At 39.1% G+C, this 17148-nt stretch overlaps 4 protein-coding genes and 1 pseudogene across 6 annotated transcripts; 2 read left to right on the top strand and 3 right to left on the bottom strand.

Moving 5' to 3' along the window:
* LOC119981201 (probable histone H2B.3) lies at positions 1 to 675 on the bottom strand. Its single transcript, XM_038824259.1, has one exon. It carries the CDS (start codon positions 589 to 591, stop codon positions 196 to 198), a length of 396 nt encoding a protein of 131 aa, XP_038680187.1. The 5' UTR covers positions 592 to 675; the 3' UTR covers positions 1 to 195.
* Positions 676 to 1539: 864 nt separating this feature from the next.
* On the top strand, positions 1540 to 6922 carry LOC119981514 (protein BTR1). The gene is made up of 9 exons (XM_038824666.1): positions 1540 to 1679; positions 1796 to 1883; positions 3326 to 3564; positions 3650 to 3759; positions 4618 to 4811; positions 5234 to 5298; positions 6042 to 6137; positions 6215 to 6276; positions 6381 to 6922. Exons 2-9 carry the CDS (start codon positions 1799 to 1801, stop codon positions 6475 to 6477), a joined length of 948 nt encoding a protein of 315 aa, XP_038680594.1. The 5' UTR covers positions 1540 to 1679; positions 1796 to 1798; the 3' UTR covers positions 6478 to 6922.
* Positions 6923 to 7491: 569 nt separating this feature from the next.
* LOC119981240 lies at positions 7492 to 11060 on the top strand (annotated as a pseudogene).
* Positions 10848 to 13564, bottom strand: LOC119981322 (NAC domain-containing protein 53-like). Its single transcript, XM_038824408.1, has 6 exons — positions 13228 to 13564; positions 12852 to 13129; positions 12466 to 12663; positions 11815 to 12294; positions 11603 to 11726; positions 10848 to 11471 (listed from the first exon to the last, which is right to left on the bottom strand). Exons 1-6 carry the CDS (start codon positions 13397 to 13399, stop codon positions 11086 to 11088), a joined length of 1638 nt encoding a protein of 545 aa, XP_038680336.1. The 5' UTR covers positions 13400 to 13564; the 3' UTR covers positions 10848 to 11085.
* Positions 13565 to 14003: 439 nt separating this feature from the next.
* On the bottom strand, positions 14004 to 16900 carry LOC119980415 (eukaryotic translation initiation factor 6-2). 3 transcript variants are annotated; one of them, XM_038823101.1, is made up of 8 exons: positions 16723 to 16900; positions 16383 to 16438; positions 16185 to 16281; positions 15985 to 16070; positions 15852 to 15896; positions 15195 to 15325; positions 14546 to 14656; positions 14004 to 14430 (listed from the first exon to the last, which is right to left on the bottom strand). In XM_038823101.1, the coding sequence occupies exons 2-8, from the start codon at positions 16390 to 16392 to the stop codon at positions 14173 to 14175; spliced, it is 738 nt and encodes a 245-aa protein (XP_038679029.1). In that variant the 5' UTR covers positions 16393 to 16438; positions 16723 to 16900; the 3' UTR covers positions 14004 to 14172. The 3 variants fall into 3 exon arrangements, with proteins under 3 accessions (XP_038679029.1, XP_038679030.1, XP_038679031.1); XM_038823102.1 differs by having other exon boundaries at positions 16383 to 16447; XM_038823103.1 differs by lacking the exon at positions 16723 to 16900 and adding an exon at positions 16571 to 16697.
* Between the last annotated feature and the right edge of the window lie 248 nt (positions 16901 to 17148).

Here is a 17148-nt window from a genome sequence, read left to right on the forward strand (position 1 = left end):
TTCAGATTGCAAATCGAAGTTTCATTGATTGAATAAGGAAAAAAATACGGCAGTAATTTCCTATGAGATGCCCTGTACCTTCTTTACATCTGTAACTGAACTAGTAACCGACCACTAAACCCTAATTCCAAAATCAATCAGAACCAAACAGCAAAATACCTAAAATACCTAAAACAAAGCAAATAACGAAAAATTCTAAGAGCTAGTAAACTTCGTGACGGCCTTGGTGCCTTCAGAAACGGCGTGCTTGGCGAGTTCACCGGGTAGCACCAGCCTGACAGCGGTCTGGATCTCGCGAGAGGTGATGGTTGGCTTCTTGTTGTAACGAGCGAGCCTGGAAGACTCCTGTGCGAGTTTCTCAAAGATATCATTGATGAAGCTGTTCATGATTCCCATGGCTTTGCTCGAGATCCCAATATCTGGATGCACCTGCTTCAGAACCTTAAAGATGTAGATCTTGTACGTCTCCACGCTTTTCTTCGCCTTCTTCTTCTTCTTCTCCGCCGAGACTGGCGCCTCCTTCGGCAACTTCTTCTCCGCTCTAGGCTTCTTCTCGGCTGCCGGTGCCTTTTCCGCCGGCTTCGGTGCCATCGAAATTCGCTTCAACGAAATTCCCGGGAAAAAAATCAAAGAACGAAGTAACGAACCAAATTCTTCGAACTGTGCGGGAGGGGTGTGAGCATGAGAATGAATTTGGCGTTGGGAGGTTTCATATATATAGGAGGTGTTGTTGAGAGGTGATTGGTCAATTTGGGTGAGACGCGGATCGATGACGTGGACGGTCAGATCTCATGAGATGACAATGGACGATGATAGATGGTGTTTGATTTCCAAAAGGGCGCGCTTGTTGAAAACTAGTTCAAAGCGGGATTGGAGGAGCGAATGTGGGCCTGGGCCTGGCATGTAGTGTGCTAAATATAAATTTTCGACCATATAATTGTTCTGTTTTCGATATTAAACCATTTTTGCTTTCAATTTCATCCCTGAACTATGAGTGTTGGAGCGGAATGAGGATATGAACGCATCTATCCAACATAAATTATCATGTTGTTCACAAACAATATCATTCTTTAAAGTCAAATATACAAAAACATTGAATAAGCAATGAAAAATAGTTTTTAAGGGATTGACCGAGTTTGATTTCTGACATTCTATCAAATATATGGATAATATGTTCGAAATCTCTCATAAATACTTCGAGCTCACATCCCTTGTTAAAATGTCAATGAAATACTTTGATTCCCTATAAGAAAACTTATGAGAATATAATGTACTGGTTCAAAGGTTTACTTCGTCGGGAAATTTAAAGGACTCTATCTTGGAGAGTTTCCAATATATATGTTTAAAAAAGTAGAACGTGCATCGTGATGGCATTGTAAAAATCTGTTGACAAATTGACAAATTTTCGGAATAAAAATCTTACATACATGTGAGCCTATCCACAAAGTGTGCGTATAGTGGGGTTGTATCGTAAATACGCGTTTTCAAGAGGGAAGAAAATGTAATTATAACATAAATGGGAGGCGGTTTTCACTCTAAAACAAATCAAGCAAGCAAATGCGCATAGAGAAGCAAAAACCAGGCTTGCGAGCGAGAGACAGAGATTAGCTAGCGGAGAGACTCGCAGTTGAGCAGAAGAGAAGCAAGAGATTTCGAAATTCAAGTGATTTTGCGAATAAGTAAGCTCTATTCTCTCTCTCTCGCGGTCATTGTAGCAAATGAGGAAGGTTGTTTGTTTGATTTCTGTACGTTTTAGTGGTAATGATTTTGACGGTTTCTTTTGTGTTTGGATAAGGTGATGGAATCGAACGAGTCATCATACATGTCTTCACCGGAGGGGACGAGGAGGCGATCTCCACCACCGCCGAAATCACCGACTTCAGGTGTCTGATCTGATCTGCTCCCGATGTGCATAGATTTTTATGGTTTCGTCAATGGCATTTTCGTTTTGTTGATTCAATGTTTAGTTTATACTGTCTTTTAGAATTGTGGAGGAAGTGCACAGATTAAAGTGTCTGGTCCTGTGAATTTTTGTTTTGTTGCTGTAGCTGTTCTATAACTGACGAAGCTTTGGTAAAAAGAGTTGGGATTTGTTACCTGTCTCATTTTCTTTTCATTTGAATTGCAAACAAGGAGGAAAGGGAAAATCTTGGGGAATCAGCTCGGGGAGTTATATTTTGATCCGGGATTTATGGAAGTGATGAGTCCGGCAATAAGCTTTTTTGACTTATGTTTATGTTTCTTTCTGTCATATCTTTGTGGTGTCACAGATGTTGAGTGTGAGATAGTATTAGATTACTCTTTGTTCCAGTAGTTTTTCTTCCCATTTCATGTCATCTGATCTGATGCATATGGTTGTGCAATGTGGATGTTCTGGAAAGCAATTTTACGGGTGATTTTGAAAAATTATCTAATCATACTTTGTCAAGTAGTGAGACTGAAGCACTGCTGTAAAATTCTGTGTATTGTTGCACATTTGTGGGTTTATGATTTAAATTTTTAGAATTTACGGTAACTTCTGCATGGTGGAAGGAATACATTACATGGCAGTCACTAGTTTTCCGTACTGGTAGGAAGGAAAAGATGTTTATGAAGTGATATACATAGTGACGTTGATAGATACCATATTTAGGTGGAAGATGGATCATTTTCCTTCTCAAGAATTTTATCTCGGCATTGTCTTTCATCTTGCATGCAGCTGTTATAGAACATTTGGACCTACAGTTATGCAATATATTTTCAACTTGTTGGCAGCTTTAAATGGACCATGCATTTATTCTCCTGAAGTTCAAGCAAGTGATTGCCTACGCTTTATTCTTCAAATCTTTTCCCTGTCTCTTGATTTAACCACTGCCTCCTAGGTCATTCATCATCTCTGTAATGTAGTGTATCTCTAGAAGTATATTTGAATGCAGATCATTTCCTTTTCATATTTGGTTATGAGGAGGTAATATTAGATGTTCTGCTTTTTTGATGAAATCATCCAACCCAAATGTTATTACTATAGAATGCTTGTGTCAAAGATGTCAAATACCAGCCACTTCAGTAACTTCTTAGGTTAGCTTGTTATGATGTTTAGCTTGTCATGGATTGAGATTATGGTCTTTGTACTACAGTTCTTGCCTGTAATGAGACGTAAGGATGTCATTTTGCCCGTTGGGAGAATGCTGATATTGCTACTTCAAGATGATAAATTGAAAGTGTTAGCAACTCCATCCAATTCATTCATAAGTTAAATCATGTATTTACTTATTTAATGCATAATTTTATTCCAGTTTGGACAATTCTACTATTCATTTTCTTCCATCTTACTTGTTCATGTCAGATTCTGCGGAGAAGCAAACATATATTAGGTTTCTTGTGTCAAATGCTGCAGCAGGTTCTGTCATTGGAAAGGGTGGCTCGACGATAACTGATTTTCAGTCTCAATCTGGAGCCCGAATCCAGCTATCACGCAATCAGGAATTTTTTCCGGGAACCACTGATAGGATAATTATGATATCTGGAACATTTGATGATGTGTTAAAAGCTATGGAACTTGTTCTTGGAAAGTTGTTGAGTGAGGTATATATTACAGCATGGTTTATTCTCCATATATGTTATAAAGTCTTGATGGTGATTTAGTCTCATTTTTCTGTTTTGTGACCAGCTTCACAGTGAAGAAGGCAGCGATATTGAACAACCAAGAACAAGAGTGAGACTAATTGTTCCAAATAGCTCTTGTGGTGGCATAATTGGGAAAGGAGGGTCGACAATAAAGTATGGTTTCTACTACTTGTTCTGTAATAGAACTATATAATATAACTAATTTAGTTTACTTGGTCTGATAGTTTTCGGATGAAGTAAGAAAGCTTTCTTGGCCTAGGAAATATTCAACCACCTCATGTAACTTTCTTTAACAATTTTAAAAACTAGGTTTAGCAGTTGCATCAGTTGTGTTTATTTATTTGAAATTTTGTTAATATGTACAACTGCTGGTTTTTAAAGGGATTTGCCTTGAAAATTTCAACTGCAAAGTAAAAAATCCTCTATACGAAGCATAGATTTTTATTTTTTATTTTTGAATAAGTTACGGGATTACAGTCTTAATTCTTTGAGGATGAGAGGAATTGAACCTTGCACGTTGTGCATATGTGAGGAGTTATATACTTATATGGATCATTTTCAAGATGGACTGTGGTACAAGTTAGCAGATTTTTAGTTATCATCATACATTAGCAAGAACAGTCAATCATTAAACTTGGTTCTGTAGTTGAAACCCTTATTCAGATAGAATATATTAGCAGAATATGGAGTGACTCGTGTAAATGTTTGACTGTTCTCTTAGCTGATCAAGTGTATGGCACGTTTATGAGTGAGTATGCATGTTGCTGATTTTAAGGAAGCCAAAACGGAGATAGTTTTTTGCAGGAAGAACAACAGGAACATGCCCACTATTATTAACTGTATTGCCTGTTAATTTGCATCTCCATAGACAATCATTTCTCAAAATGTTTCTGGCAAGATCGGCAGCCAGCAAATATATGATTTTGGGCCCTTCTTTTATTTTTGCAATCTGAATAGGGGGGGAAAAATGAGGCTGCTGATCAGCTGATGTCAAGGTTTGTACATATGCAGGTCATTTATTGAAGACTCTCAAGCTGGGATTAAGATATCTCCACAAGACAATAACTTTTATGGATTCAGTGACAGGCTAGTGACACTCACGGGCATTCTAGATGAGCAAATGCGCGCTATTGAATTGATTTTATCTAAGCTATCTGAAGATTCTCACTACCACCAAACTATGAATACCCCTTTTGCATATCCAGGTTTGTGTGTGCGCAATTTTCCTTTTCATCTAAGTCAAATTCTAATTTCCTCGTCATCTGCTTCAAGTTTTGATGTTTTCTTTATCTTGCTTTGGCCTTTAAGACAATGTTCACCAGATTTAGGAAGACAACCGTGTTCAATGCCTCCAACACACACATAACAAGGGAATCGGTTTTAGAGAAATGTAAATGGCTTCATGGTAGATGCAGAGAGACCTGTGTTGGGTTCAAGGGAACCGGTTTTACCCCGTAGTTGCATGTGCTATTTGGGGCTTTGGGGGCTTCAATTTATATTGCCCCTCTTCTTTTCGATAGGATCAACGCGAAAATTTTGGTTGTTAGTATAGCTTGAATCTTTTGGTGCTATTTCGTTTGGTTTTAATGGTATTTTTACATGTAACATTTGCTTCTTTCTGTTGTAGTTGTGGCATACAATTCGATGAGCTATGGACCAAGTGCTGCTGTAGGGAAGTTTCAAAATAACAAGGTTCATCCTATTCAAAAAAAGAAATTGTATTTCTATTGATAGTTCATTTATCCTTTGCTTAGAGGCAGAATATTTGAATGTTCATTAGGATGGTCTAGAGTTTTGAACATGGAGTTTTACGAGGTAGAACGATAATGAAGATGATGCCTCTGCCACGCCCCTCCCCATCCCCCACACCCCCACAAGATTCATTTCAACTTATAGAGGAGGATAGTCAGTTTAATTTCTAAAAAATATTGGAATTACTTGAAAGGTTAGAAGTTTTTGGCAGGTTGTAGTTTGGCTGCCTCCAAACGATGTTAAATTAGATCTTGAAGAGGTTACCTACCAATCGGGATTATTGAGAAGTCTCTATGATGAGTGCCAGTCTGAAACAATGAAATAAAAAGATATGGCCAAGTTCATCTATACTTGCTTTTGGTGACCTCGGTGTCAGAGAAAGGATTTAGTTATAAAAATATGTTCCATTGGGGAAATTTTTGGTGGCTCCATGTGAAGACTTGAGCTACATGATTACCATTGCTTTCATCAAGGATGGAGATTATGATGAGCTATTGTAATATCCAACTACTTGAAGTAATTGATCCCTTACGTCTTCTCTTTTGCAGTTTAGGCATAGGGTAGATTACTGTGAATTTTCGTAAAGTTATTTAAACTGCAACAATATGTTCACATTTGCATGTGCTTTGCACATATATCTTGTCAACTTTGATGAGACAAGGCTGTCTGATGGTATTTTCCAGGAGGATCACTTTGACTCCATCACAATAGGCGTTTCTGACAGTCACATTGGATTGGTTGTTGGTAGGGGTGGAAGGAATATCATGGAAATCAGCCAGGTCTGCAAGTTGCAAATATTCCAACTTTGTCTGTTACTACCAAGCATATGCATTTTAAGACATTTGTTTTTTTGCAGGTTAGTGGAGCCAAGATAAAAGTATCTGATAGAGGGGATTTCATGACTGGAACAACTGACAGGTATGTATCCAAGGATTTTGTGCTCATCAGTCCTCGCTGATTGAGGGGCAGAACATTTAGCTGACAAATATTTTAAAATTTGGTGTTCTCTTTACGTTTGGCAGGAAAGTCACAATCAGTGGACCTCCAAGAGCAATCAACACAGCTGAGTCCATGATTATGCAGAAGGTGGCATATGCTGCTGAGAAGGCAATGGATTAGGTTTCCAGTATTCTCAGTACATTCTGGACATGCTTGCTATTTCCGAGTCATTTGGCAATCTTAGCCACGTCCACATACCTTCTCCTTATGAGTTACTTTGGATGCAAAAGCTGTGATTGAGAAACAAGAACGGGAGGCAAGCTCACCGGCAGAGTTCTTTACAAGAAATTCTCGTGGGAAAACCAACTCTCTCAAAAAAAAAGAATAGAAGAAATGTTGTTGGATTAGGTCAGCCTCAACCTGACCAAATATAGAATTAGCATAATTTATTTTCTTTGGCACAGTTTGTAGTGTCCAATTAGCTACTGTTGTGTCTTATGTTTTCCTAGGATGGTATGCTTGAGCATTTTGCTGTTGGAACATTTTTTTCTCTTGGTTATGTGCTTCATTTGCACATTTGTTAAATGTTATTCTTTTAAATATTCTCAATATCTCTCTGCCGTTCTGGAGCGCATCAAATACCCCCCCCCCTGCCCTATATCTGTTTGTGGTACCTTATCTATTCGGCTGTTGTTTAATTTTACGGGTGCATTGAATAAACTCATGGATCGACCTACCAACTCATAAATTATGCTGTTCTTGGTAAACGTCATTGTTTGCTCTTTCAACATTTGGTATAGGTCTAAATTTGATCTTTCTAATCTGTCTGTACTAAAAATAAGTTTCTCATTTGACACGACAAAACTAAATTCTAATGAAGCCATGCTAATTTCATATATATCCTCCACAGAACCTTAGCCAAAACTTCCGAGAGGAAAACAAGTTCCTTTTACTTCCATAGTTATTAATTTTGTTACTTCTACTACATTATGCTTTTACATTCCAATTTCCAAATGCATATGAACTCCCATTGCAGGAAAAGCAATAGTAAAGAGTGGATTGCATGGATTACATTACAATGGCATGACAAGTGTAATAGGCCTTGGCCTTACCATCTGATTTCAATTAATCCTTTAAAACCAAAACTCGCCCGCTCACTCTGTCTCTTCCTTCTACTCCCCAGTTTCCGCGGCCATGGCGGTAGCAGAGCTGTCCCTTGCTTACACCAGGACCACTCGTCTCCACTCCTCACAGCTCTCCCTATCTTCGTCCCGTATCTATGATCACCGACGCCGTTCTCTCCGATTGGTTGCTCTGTTGCGCTGAAGTGCTAAAATTACTTGCTCTGTTGCGCCTAAGTATGTTCTATCAATCTTTGTTGCCAATATTAGATGGAGCTATTCTTTCTCTTTTCCTTCTTTAATTATGATCATAGTGGGTATGCGTTGTTGTTGTTGTTGTTTCTCAGTCAAGTTGCAGTTCAGGCTGACGGACCTAACAGCAAGTCCGATTGTTATGGAGTTGTCTGCCTAACGTACTATCTCAAAGCTGTAAGTCCTTCACTTTTATAATCTATTTATTATTATACATGTTGTTGTTTTGTGTTGTTAGAGTCATTTCATGGGTGGTACTGGCACGAGCTGTCTCTGTTTCCTCTGTGATGTGCACTGATCCTGTTTGTTGTTATTCCATACTGTTAAATTTTGTTTTCTTGTGAAATTCTGGATTGCTTAGCCGAAAAAAGTTAGTTTTTAACTTGTGTTGGAGCCTCACCCAAGTCTTGCATAGAAAAAATAGGAAGAAGAAGTGTGGTTTATATCACATGAGGAGGTCCAACTCAATGACTTAAGCTTTTGAGTACGATGAGCTCTCCTCCAGGGCCATGAACGCCACGCGAACCCATGTAACGTGGGCCCACCCCTGGTCCATATTTGTCACATGGTATCGGAGCTATGTTGCAGGACTCACCCGATCTATATTTCTAACAGCTTGTATTATGGAAGTACTTACAATTGTGTATTTGGCTAAACCATATTTAGGATAATCTGGGTATCCGGTGATGTAATAGATTTTTTGTTTTGATTTCCTGCTCAGGAGGAAGAGACAAAATCATGGAAGAAGTTAATCAATGTGTCAGTCTCAGGTTCTGCTGGGATGATATCAAATCATTTACTATTCAAATTAAGGAAGTCTTGGAAACAAGTTGAAAGATCTTGTGTCTCTTTATAATATAGTTCCTGATCAATCTTGTTATTCTAGCTTGCATCTGGTGAAGTTTTTGGCCCAGATCAGCCTATTGCATTGAAACTCTTGGGATCTGAGAGGTCATTCCAAGCCCTTGAAGGTATTCTAGCTTGCATCTGTATGTTTTTTTTACCAGGTTCCAGACTTCTTAATTGCAAGGATCGATAGTTTACCTGTCAAAACAGTTATCAAGGATCATAAGTAGTTGGAAGAAGAGTTCACTGAGAAAGTCCAGAAGGTGAGATATTCAGATCATGATAAATTATTGCCATTGATGAATTTTCTGATCATCATGGGGAGAGCCTTACGAAGGCAAACAGTTTCTAACGTTTTAAGATGTTCTTACAAATTTTTTTAGAGAGGTGGTGTGCTGATTAAGAAATGGGGTCGATCTTCGGCTGCATCAACTGCTGTGTCAATCGTTGATGCCATAAAGACTCTAATAACTCCCACCCCTGAGGGTGATTGGTTTTTCTTCTGGAGTAAGTCCTCTTATTCTTACCTGTATTCTTGCATGGCTCTTTTCCCCAAAAAAAATGAAAATACTTGGAAATAGTTCCAACTCTCGATCTTCAGGCAAGATTCTTTATGCCCAAAGTCCGGAGAGATAACCAACTAGACTATCGCCAGTAATGTTGTTTCCATGCAACTAAATAGAAAATGACTTCTGCTAGTGTTTCAAAATTAGTTGTTAATCAAGTTGCTCTTGGTGCTTCACCATTCTGAGACCTAAATTTGATATTGTAGGTTTATACAGATGGAAACCCTTATGGTATCGCAGAGGATATTGTTTTCAGCATGCCATGCCGATCAAAAGTAAGTACTAAGTATCGACTTCATCTTGTACGAATATTTAAAGTTCAGCTCTAAAAACATTGAACTCCATTTGCCAGGGAGACGATGATTATGAACTCGTCAAGGATGTAATAATCGACGATTACCTGCGTCAGCGAATTTCTAAGGTATGCATTCTTCTTCATTGACTGAAAATTTTCAGAACATATGACAATCAAAGAAAGAATATACAATGTTTCCGCACAACATTCGACAGATCTGTTACTCCATTGTTTATGGAGATTCCCACCTTACGTACGATCAATACTCTTCTGGCGCCATTCTGGATATAGAGATCATCCTGGACCTCGAGTATAGAACCAATGTAGAAGGCTTAAGTAGTTTACTACAGTGATGTTTACCACATTCTTGTATATGTTGATCAACCATTTTTGTGGGAACAATTGTTCTGCAGACTGAGGCTGAGTTGCTAGCTGAGAAGAGACGTGTAGCCCATCTAACAGGAGAGGTAGATGTCATATATCAACACACCACTGTGTCCTTAAGCTGATATAATAAATTACTCAATAACTTGATATTCTGGGTTTTTTCAGGGTATTGGATTCTGTGATCTACCAGAAGACACAATGCTTCCTGGAGAAATGTAAAATAGTATTCAAGCAGATCTCCTTTTGAGACCGACTACTGCGATGATGAGAAATCTAAGAGACAGCAACTGAGGTGAGGAAAAGAAGAACATGTTTTTTGGACTGCACTATACATTTATTTGCACAATGTATTCCGCTTATTAGCAGGTAGTAGTAACATGTCGGTCTTCTCTTAAATTTCTGGATATTGAGGTCTCCAGTGGCTTAGCTTGGAATATGTATTCTTTCTTTTTATTTGCCATGCATGTGCTGGTAATCGTGACCAATCTCATACAAGTTTGTTTCTTATACATCAAGTATAGGTTTAAACTTGAACCATCATGGCCGTGCACACATAATTTTCCTACTTGACGGTAGCATAAGTTGAACCGAAGTTCAACGTACAAAAGTATTACTCCCAATGAGAATCAAATTTTGCACTTTTCGAGTTCATACGAGTTAACCCCGCATCAATATGCTATCACCTAAGTAGTTTGCTATAGAGAGAAATGTTCTCCATTTGCAATGCATTATCACTTCATCGACTCGTATATATATCATCCATAATTCACCAGACACCAACGAACCCACACTGCAGATCACCCATTGAAATCATTAAGCACAAACTGCAGGCCCACCATAAATCTCAAGTCAGTTCACAATAATCAGAAGCACCTTCATCTCCATTAAAGCTGTGCTTCTAATTAACAATGGATGGTCTCCAATGCCACAAAAGGCAATGGATTTCTGTGGCTCAATAGTTAGCTGAAATACCCCCATGCACATTGACTAACAGATAATATATCATAACAGTTCCCTTCTAACAGAACTTAAATGTCTGAATGGAAGTCAAAAACTTTAAGTCTCAAATTGTTAACATTAAGATTATTGAGCAAATAATGTCAACACCTACTATTACTGTAAGAACAAATAAAAAGTTAGGTATACAACATCAAGGACTAGGACTAGTGAGGAAGTCAGCATTAAGAACGCTGACAATGAGATAAAAAAGAAAGAATCTTGAGCAACTTGTTGCCCTAGTCAACCTATTGTGCATTCAACCAAGTAGCAGACCTCATAAAATATGAATTGGGCAACTAATCACCACATTAATCATAAAGTATCAATTGGCACAAATATGGGTTGCAATTTTAAAACTCACTGCAAGAAGCAGAACCCAGAAGAACATCAAGAAGAACCAGCTCCACGTTGTTGCAGATCCTGTCTTTCCTGACAATGAGCTACCCATTGGCAACAAACTGGGAGGACTAATATTTCCTTCCGAAATGCAAATAGAAAAGACGATGCTGAGGTCTCCATTCTTTCCAGATGACAAACTCATATTCTCTATTCTGATTATACCAGCAGTAACCCTAACTGAACTGGAAGATGATGAAGCTGAATTTCGGTAGAGAGATGCATCCTTCATAGGCAACTCGGAAGCAAATGCAGGAGGAGAAATGCCTCCCAATAAGTGACTGGCCTTTTGAATAAATGGATAGTCCACTTCTGCAACATACAAGAAGACAGCATTGAGGAACTCTTGTACAAATTTAGAACACATGATTTACTATGAAACTAGCAACAATGGATGTCGCTGGAAATTGATGGAACTTGCCAAGTTAATATAAACAACTTACCCGGCTTAAATGGTTTAGCATCTTCATGCTTCTGTTTCGAGGAAGAAGCATCAGCATTTCCAAGTGTAGCAAATTGATCTCGGTGCACCAGCATGGGTGTGTCCTCACCGGCTCTGCAGACATCCTGTTAACAAGAAACAATTTGAGTGTATGCTGAAACATTAATCACATAGGACAGCTCTCAAATCATACAATATAAATCTCGACTTTACCTTTACACTTTGAGAAACCTGGTCATAATGATTGTTCTCATTTTCCAGACATTCTGGAGGATCAAAAGGCAAATTTTCATTTTCGGTATCGAAAAAGTTGAGGAACTCATCAACCATTTCAAAACCTCCAGCTTCTGCCTCATTAGCTTCCAGGTAGAATCCATCACCATGCGAAGGATGATCGATAGCATCTATGTACGGTTCAGAAACCAAGTAATTGACATCATTAAGATACCCATCATTACTCGCTTCCACAGCAAAATATTCGTCTTTGACTGGTTTTGCATCTATCTCAAATTCCTCAGGTGGTAAGTTATTGTCAGTGCCGGGCAATTGACCATACTGCAATTCACGATTGCCTATCATGGGCTTCTGATCATCTTCACTGAATCCCCTCAAAAGGTCAATATCATTACTTGTATCTTCATAAGAGAAGTCCGGTGGGCAAGAAGGCTCCTCAAAATATACACCATTTTCATTCTGGCAGATGGATATATATATATATGAATTCGATCAGGGAAGAGGAATACATAGAGGTGCAAGAAAAATAAGTAGTGATGAATAATACATCATTTCCACATCTAAGCTAAGGAGCACAGCTTAAGCTATAATTCTTGAATCAAGTTTAAATCCAAATACACAAAGAAATACCTGTTCCAGATTATCAGCCTCAACGGGGGGACCATAGCCAAAATCAACCTCATCAACAGCTGCCACGGCTTTCTCAGCAGGTAAGGTCACCACCTCATCATTGTCCCATTCCTCCTCAATAAAAGGAGCTCCGTATTGCTCCCCATTCTTCGGACCCGAACCACTCTTCTGAAATATTCTACACAAAACATATGCATCCTACCCAAACCCAAAAATCAATAACAGATAATCAAATTTAATTGCAACAGATAAAACCCCAAATAGGCATAAAATCTGAGCTTATTGGAATTCAAACCAAAATTTAATTGCTAAATAGAAAACTTAAATAGGCATAAATCTCGAATTTGTTTAAATTTCAATTAGATTTCTCTCTCTCTCTCTCTTACCTGGGCTATCCCCGCTTTTTCCAGATCTTCATCAGTAAGGCGATACTCGTGCATGACCCAATTGGAGCGCTCACCATGGGGAGCTCGGCCGAGATGGTACACGAGAGTTTTCTTCATACCGACAGTCCGGGTATTCCGGCGAACAGGTCGGTCCTTACCTGTAGTCTTCCAGTAGCCTTTCTCCGTTGCACGGTTCGTCTTCGAACCGTTCACATACTTCTTGTCCAACGCACTAAAGAAATACCACTCCAAATCCCTGCTCTTCAGCTTCGATCTACCTAAAACCCCAAAAGAAAGAAAACACATTGATCAATAATAGCGCAGAAAATTGATCATCTTGATTCAAATTCACATATATGGAGTCGGAGAGAGAGACTTGGAAGGTCCCAGGGCTCGTATCCATAGACGTCGGTGACGGAGATTGGGTTCGAGCGGAAGGGTTTGTTGCAGACCTTGCGCTTCAGGTAGTATCGAACGAGTTCCTCATCGGTTGGATGGAATCGGAACCCAGGAGCGAGTGCGGTTGCCGAGTCACTGCCACTGCCCATCCGATTAATCAACCAATCACAAAAAGAACAATAATTCGTCGATGAATTTCAAAAATTAGGGCTTCTAAACAAAAGAGATTGAATTTACAATTCTTGAATTAGGGTTTCAAATAGACGCTCGATGTCACGAAGAGGGGAGAGAAAAAGCCATTGATCTGAACAAGGAAAGTCGTTCAACCTCTAGAGGGGTCGTGGAAGGACCGAGGGGTGCAATGACAGATATGCCCTTTCTGGAATTTTCTTTTACATGGAATGGGCCTTAGAGCCCAAAACAAGCCCGAAACTCCTGAAAATAGGTGGTTGTGGGACTACTTCCGGCCCATTGATCTACGGCCCATTTTTCTCATGAACCCCCTCCGATAGTCCATTACAAGACTCAACCTCCTCTTGGAGTATAACAGTGAAAAATATGGACGTTAAAAAAACTATATTAACCGAACCGATCACCAAATTGACCTATTGATAGGTTATTTTCAACAAAAAAATAAAAAATTTACGTAGAACCGACTGATTGGATTGGTCGGTTAAATTATGTCAAAAAACCGACATTGGTGAAAAATGAAGAGAGGCGCCATTGCCTTTATCAACAGATTATACCCAAAACTCTGAACAAAAAATACTCTGATCATATGGATATTCCAATACTTTGCTTGAAAATGGAACAAACCATCTTGTTGAGTTGTTGATAGAATTACAGAATTAGAAACACTGCATGTCTATACTTAGAAAAGCACACAAGTTTCACTAGCAGAGTATAACTTGCTAATCGTACTTCAAACATAAGTGTCGACTAATGATTTCCTCATTTCATCAACAATGGAACTAGGTTGTGCTTCCCTCAACTTGAACACGCTCTCAATGACAGACAGTTCGGTAGCTGTAGTGTCTGACCCACAGAAGGCTGTCCAGTCATTTACTGTCATTCCAGCGGCTATCACTTCACTTCCACGGTTAACAGTTCCAGCAACCAATGGGACCTGAAGAAGTGTGGAAAGTTCGTCCAGATCTTCAATGGAAGTATGGGGATGGACCTGCTCCAATACAAGGATTCAGGGAAATCAGGACAAGGAAGAGAAACAACTATTATGATCAAGTATTCAAGTCCTATGCGATGTGTCAGTCGCAAAAGAGGGTAGAATTCCATACCAAGCCACCTCTGTTAGAGAAGGTACAGTAGCTGCCCACAAGAATGTTACCAGCAATTGTCTGCCTGAAAACTTCTACACCAAGTACATCCGCAACAACCTCCTCGGTTTCCTGATAAGTAACACAAAATTTCTGCTGTTACTATCATGACCAAAGCTCTAATAAGTCATGGGAAAGTAACATAATTTGCGATTTTGTGTATGTGATTAGATCTTCTGTGAACATGATGAACGGATCAGAAAATAGATAACCAGAAAGAAATGGAGGGAAAGCGAGGAAGAAGAGGCCGCAACAAAAAATGAGCATAGGAAGCATCATTGATGCTATATAAGAAAAGCTCTCACGAGGCAGGGAATGCCAGCAGGATTGGAGCTTCAAAATGTTAAATACCAAACCATCTAAGAGTAAAGCTTCACCATATCCATGCCATGTCTTAAGGGTCATGTTTTACTCCCTCTGAAGCCCACATCAGGAAATCCAGCAAAGCAGTTCCCCCAAAAAAATGAACCGTGAGGGCCATAAAGATCTCAACAGGTTTCAACTTTCAACCATCTACATACATTGGACGCACATATACACACACATGCGTATACGTTGGACACATATATAAATTGTCAAAAGTAAGGTTTAACAGAACATGGAACTTTACCCTGTCCAGGTCGGTGTGTGTAAGAGCAACATGGTCATTGCAAGCTATGCAATTACCCAGAGCAGATAGTTTCTCCTCTATCCTTTGGACAACAACTTGATCAGGTAGACTATTCCTCAGGTGTTGAAGTTCTTCAGCCACAGACAGAAACATAATAAGAATGTAAGCTCCACATGTACATGGGAACTTGAATACAAAATACGGAAGATGACATAATTAATCGATAAAAGCTTGTACATTAGCCATGTCAAATCAGATTTAGCTGCACAATGCAACGCACTGTAGAGGGTGTAAGCACCTGAAAAATTGCATTAGAGGTCTCTCTCTCTCTCTCTCTCTAGCTTAACAAAGTCCAAGCTAGTACAAACACAGTATAAATCATATGTGCAAATAGTTTTTTTTTCCTTATCAACAGAGAAATTGCGGGCACAAATAAGTCAAGCAAGCCCCAGACACATTGCGCCTGCAAATAAGTCTCCCAACTAAGTCACATTACTAAGCAGTTCCTCAAAAACATAACACATATACTCAAATAATTTATTTTCCTTTTGATTAGAAATAGAAGCTTAAAACAGTTTTAGTTCTAATAATTGAACCCAGCTAATTGACTTTATCTAGCAAAACATTGCAACAACAGATCACAGCTTAAGTAGTCACCTTGGTCGGTAGTTGTGTGTGGAACAAGAAGCCCATTTTTATTCCCTGAAAAAAATATCAAAGAACTTATACGGGGGATAGCCAGAGGCATCAACGTCTCAGGAAAAAATTGAAAGGACTTCATGATCCTCACCTGCGCATAGCCTCCCAATTATCCTAGTGCCCCCAATTGAGGTCTTGACTACAGGAATGACGTCTGCTAACTCCGTCTCAAAGGTGCTGCGAGAAACATATACATTATAATCATATTAGAAAATAAGTACTTATACAACTGAAGAGATAAAAAAAAAAATTAGAAACCATATATAAATCAGACTGCCAAAATATAAATACCTATAGAAGTTTTCTGATCCACCTATGGCAACCAGACAGTATGCATTGGTCAGCTTGGAGAACACCCCAACTTCACATGAATTCTCAAACTGAAGTCCTGCATTAATAACATGTCATGAAGCACACAATCGGAGATGACATTTTCAAATATCAGACTAGCAAACAGAAACAGTAAAAGTGCGGCACATAGACACTCACTTGTTGCCATGATAGAAGGGAATTAACCAAGCAAAGGTAGTCAAGAGCAATAAGAGCTGCAGAAAGTGAGAAATCATGGAGATGGTTAGCAAAACCGAGCTGGATCGTTGATATGAGAAATCAATATCATGGAGGGAAGAAAAAAAAAACCAGTTCCATTCATTATTGGACAGAGAAAACTCAATCACCGCAAAATGGAACAAATATGCATGCTACCCATCACTCGAAGAATCGAACCCCCCAATCAAAACCTATGTGAAGCCTCTAATCTGAACTCTCCGGTGCCTGAAAGTTCTTCTCCCTATCTGTCGATTAAGTTCTTAATCGAACCCTTAAATACCTGGTTTGTCAAAGATCTCCGATGGACTATTAGAACGAGTCCAAAGATGACAGAGAAGCAAGGACGCACGCGGCTGTGATTCTCAGATTTTCTTAGTAGCTGAGAGTGAGAGAGAGAGCCTCCATGAGAGCTGAGTGGCTATCGGGACTGGAGAGAAAGGGTTTAGGGTACCACACAATAAGCCATTCCGCTGGGGCCCCTGTTTATGAAGACCAAAACGGTGTCGTTCAGAAATGAACCAATGTTACGTGATTTTGACATTTTGTTCATGGGCCTGTAACCGTGTCTAGTAGACTAGTAGTCTTTACACTCAGTCCTTTCTGGTATTCATGGGCCCCGGCCCATGATCCACATGTTTTTTCGAAAAATTAAATACATGAGATTTTATTAATTTGTTTCCGCATGTGATGACTAATGACTTATCAT

Source organism: Tripterygium wilfordii, chromosome 16 (genome assembly GCF_013401445.1).
Source record: "Tripterygium wilfordii isolate XIE 37 chromosome 16, ASM1340144v1, whole genome shotgun sequence".
Lineage (NCBI taxonomy): Eukaryota > Viridiplantae > Streptophyta > Magnoliopsida > Celastrales > Celastraceae > Tripterygium > Tripterygium wilfordii.

Bases quoted from the DNA above. Each gene is read 5' to 3' on its own strand.
- LOC119981201 (XM_038824259.1), bottom strand. From the start codon at position 591: ATGGCACCGAAGCCGGCGGAAAAGGCACCGGCAGCCGAGAAGAAGCCT.
- LOC119981514 (XM_038824666.1), top strand. From the start codon at position 1,799: ATGGAATCGAACGAGTCATCATACATGTCTTCACCGGAGGGGACGAGG. The intron at 3,565-3,649 runs GTATATATTACA...TTTTGTGACCAG, and splicing joins TTGGAAAGTTGTTGAGTGAG to CTTCACAGTGAAGAAGGCAG. The intron at 6,277-6,380 runs GTATGTATCCAA...TACGTTTGGCAG, and splicing joins ATGACTGGAACAACTGACAG to GAAAGTCACAATCAGTGGAC.
- LOC119981322 (XM_038824408.1), bottom strand. From the start codon at position 13,399: ATGGGCAGTGGCAGTGACTCGGCAACCGCACTCGCTCCTGGGTTCCGA. The intron at 13,130-13,227 runs GTCTCTCTCTCC...TTGGGGTTTTAG, and splicing joins CGAGCCCTGGGACCTTCCAA to GTAGATCGAAGCTGAAGAGC. The intron at 11,727-11,814 runs GTAAAGTCGAGA...TCTTGTTAACAG, and splicing joins AGGTTTCTCAAAGTGTAAAG to GATGTCTGCAGAGCCGGTGA.
- LOC119980415 (XM_038823101.1), bottom strand. The intron at 15,897-15,984 runs GTGAGGATCATG...TATTTTTTTCAG, and splicing joins AATTGGGAGGCTATGCGCAG to GGAATAAAAATGGGCTTCTT. The intron at 14,657-15,194 runs GTAAAGTTCCAT...GTTACTTATCAG, and splicing joins CACACACCGACCTGGACAGG to GAAACCGAGGAGGTTGTTGC.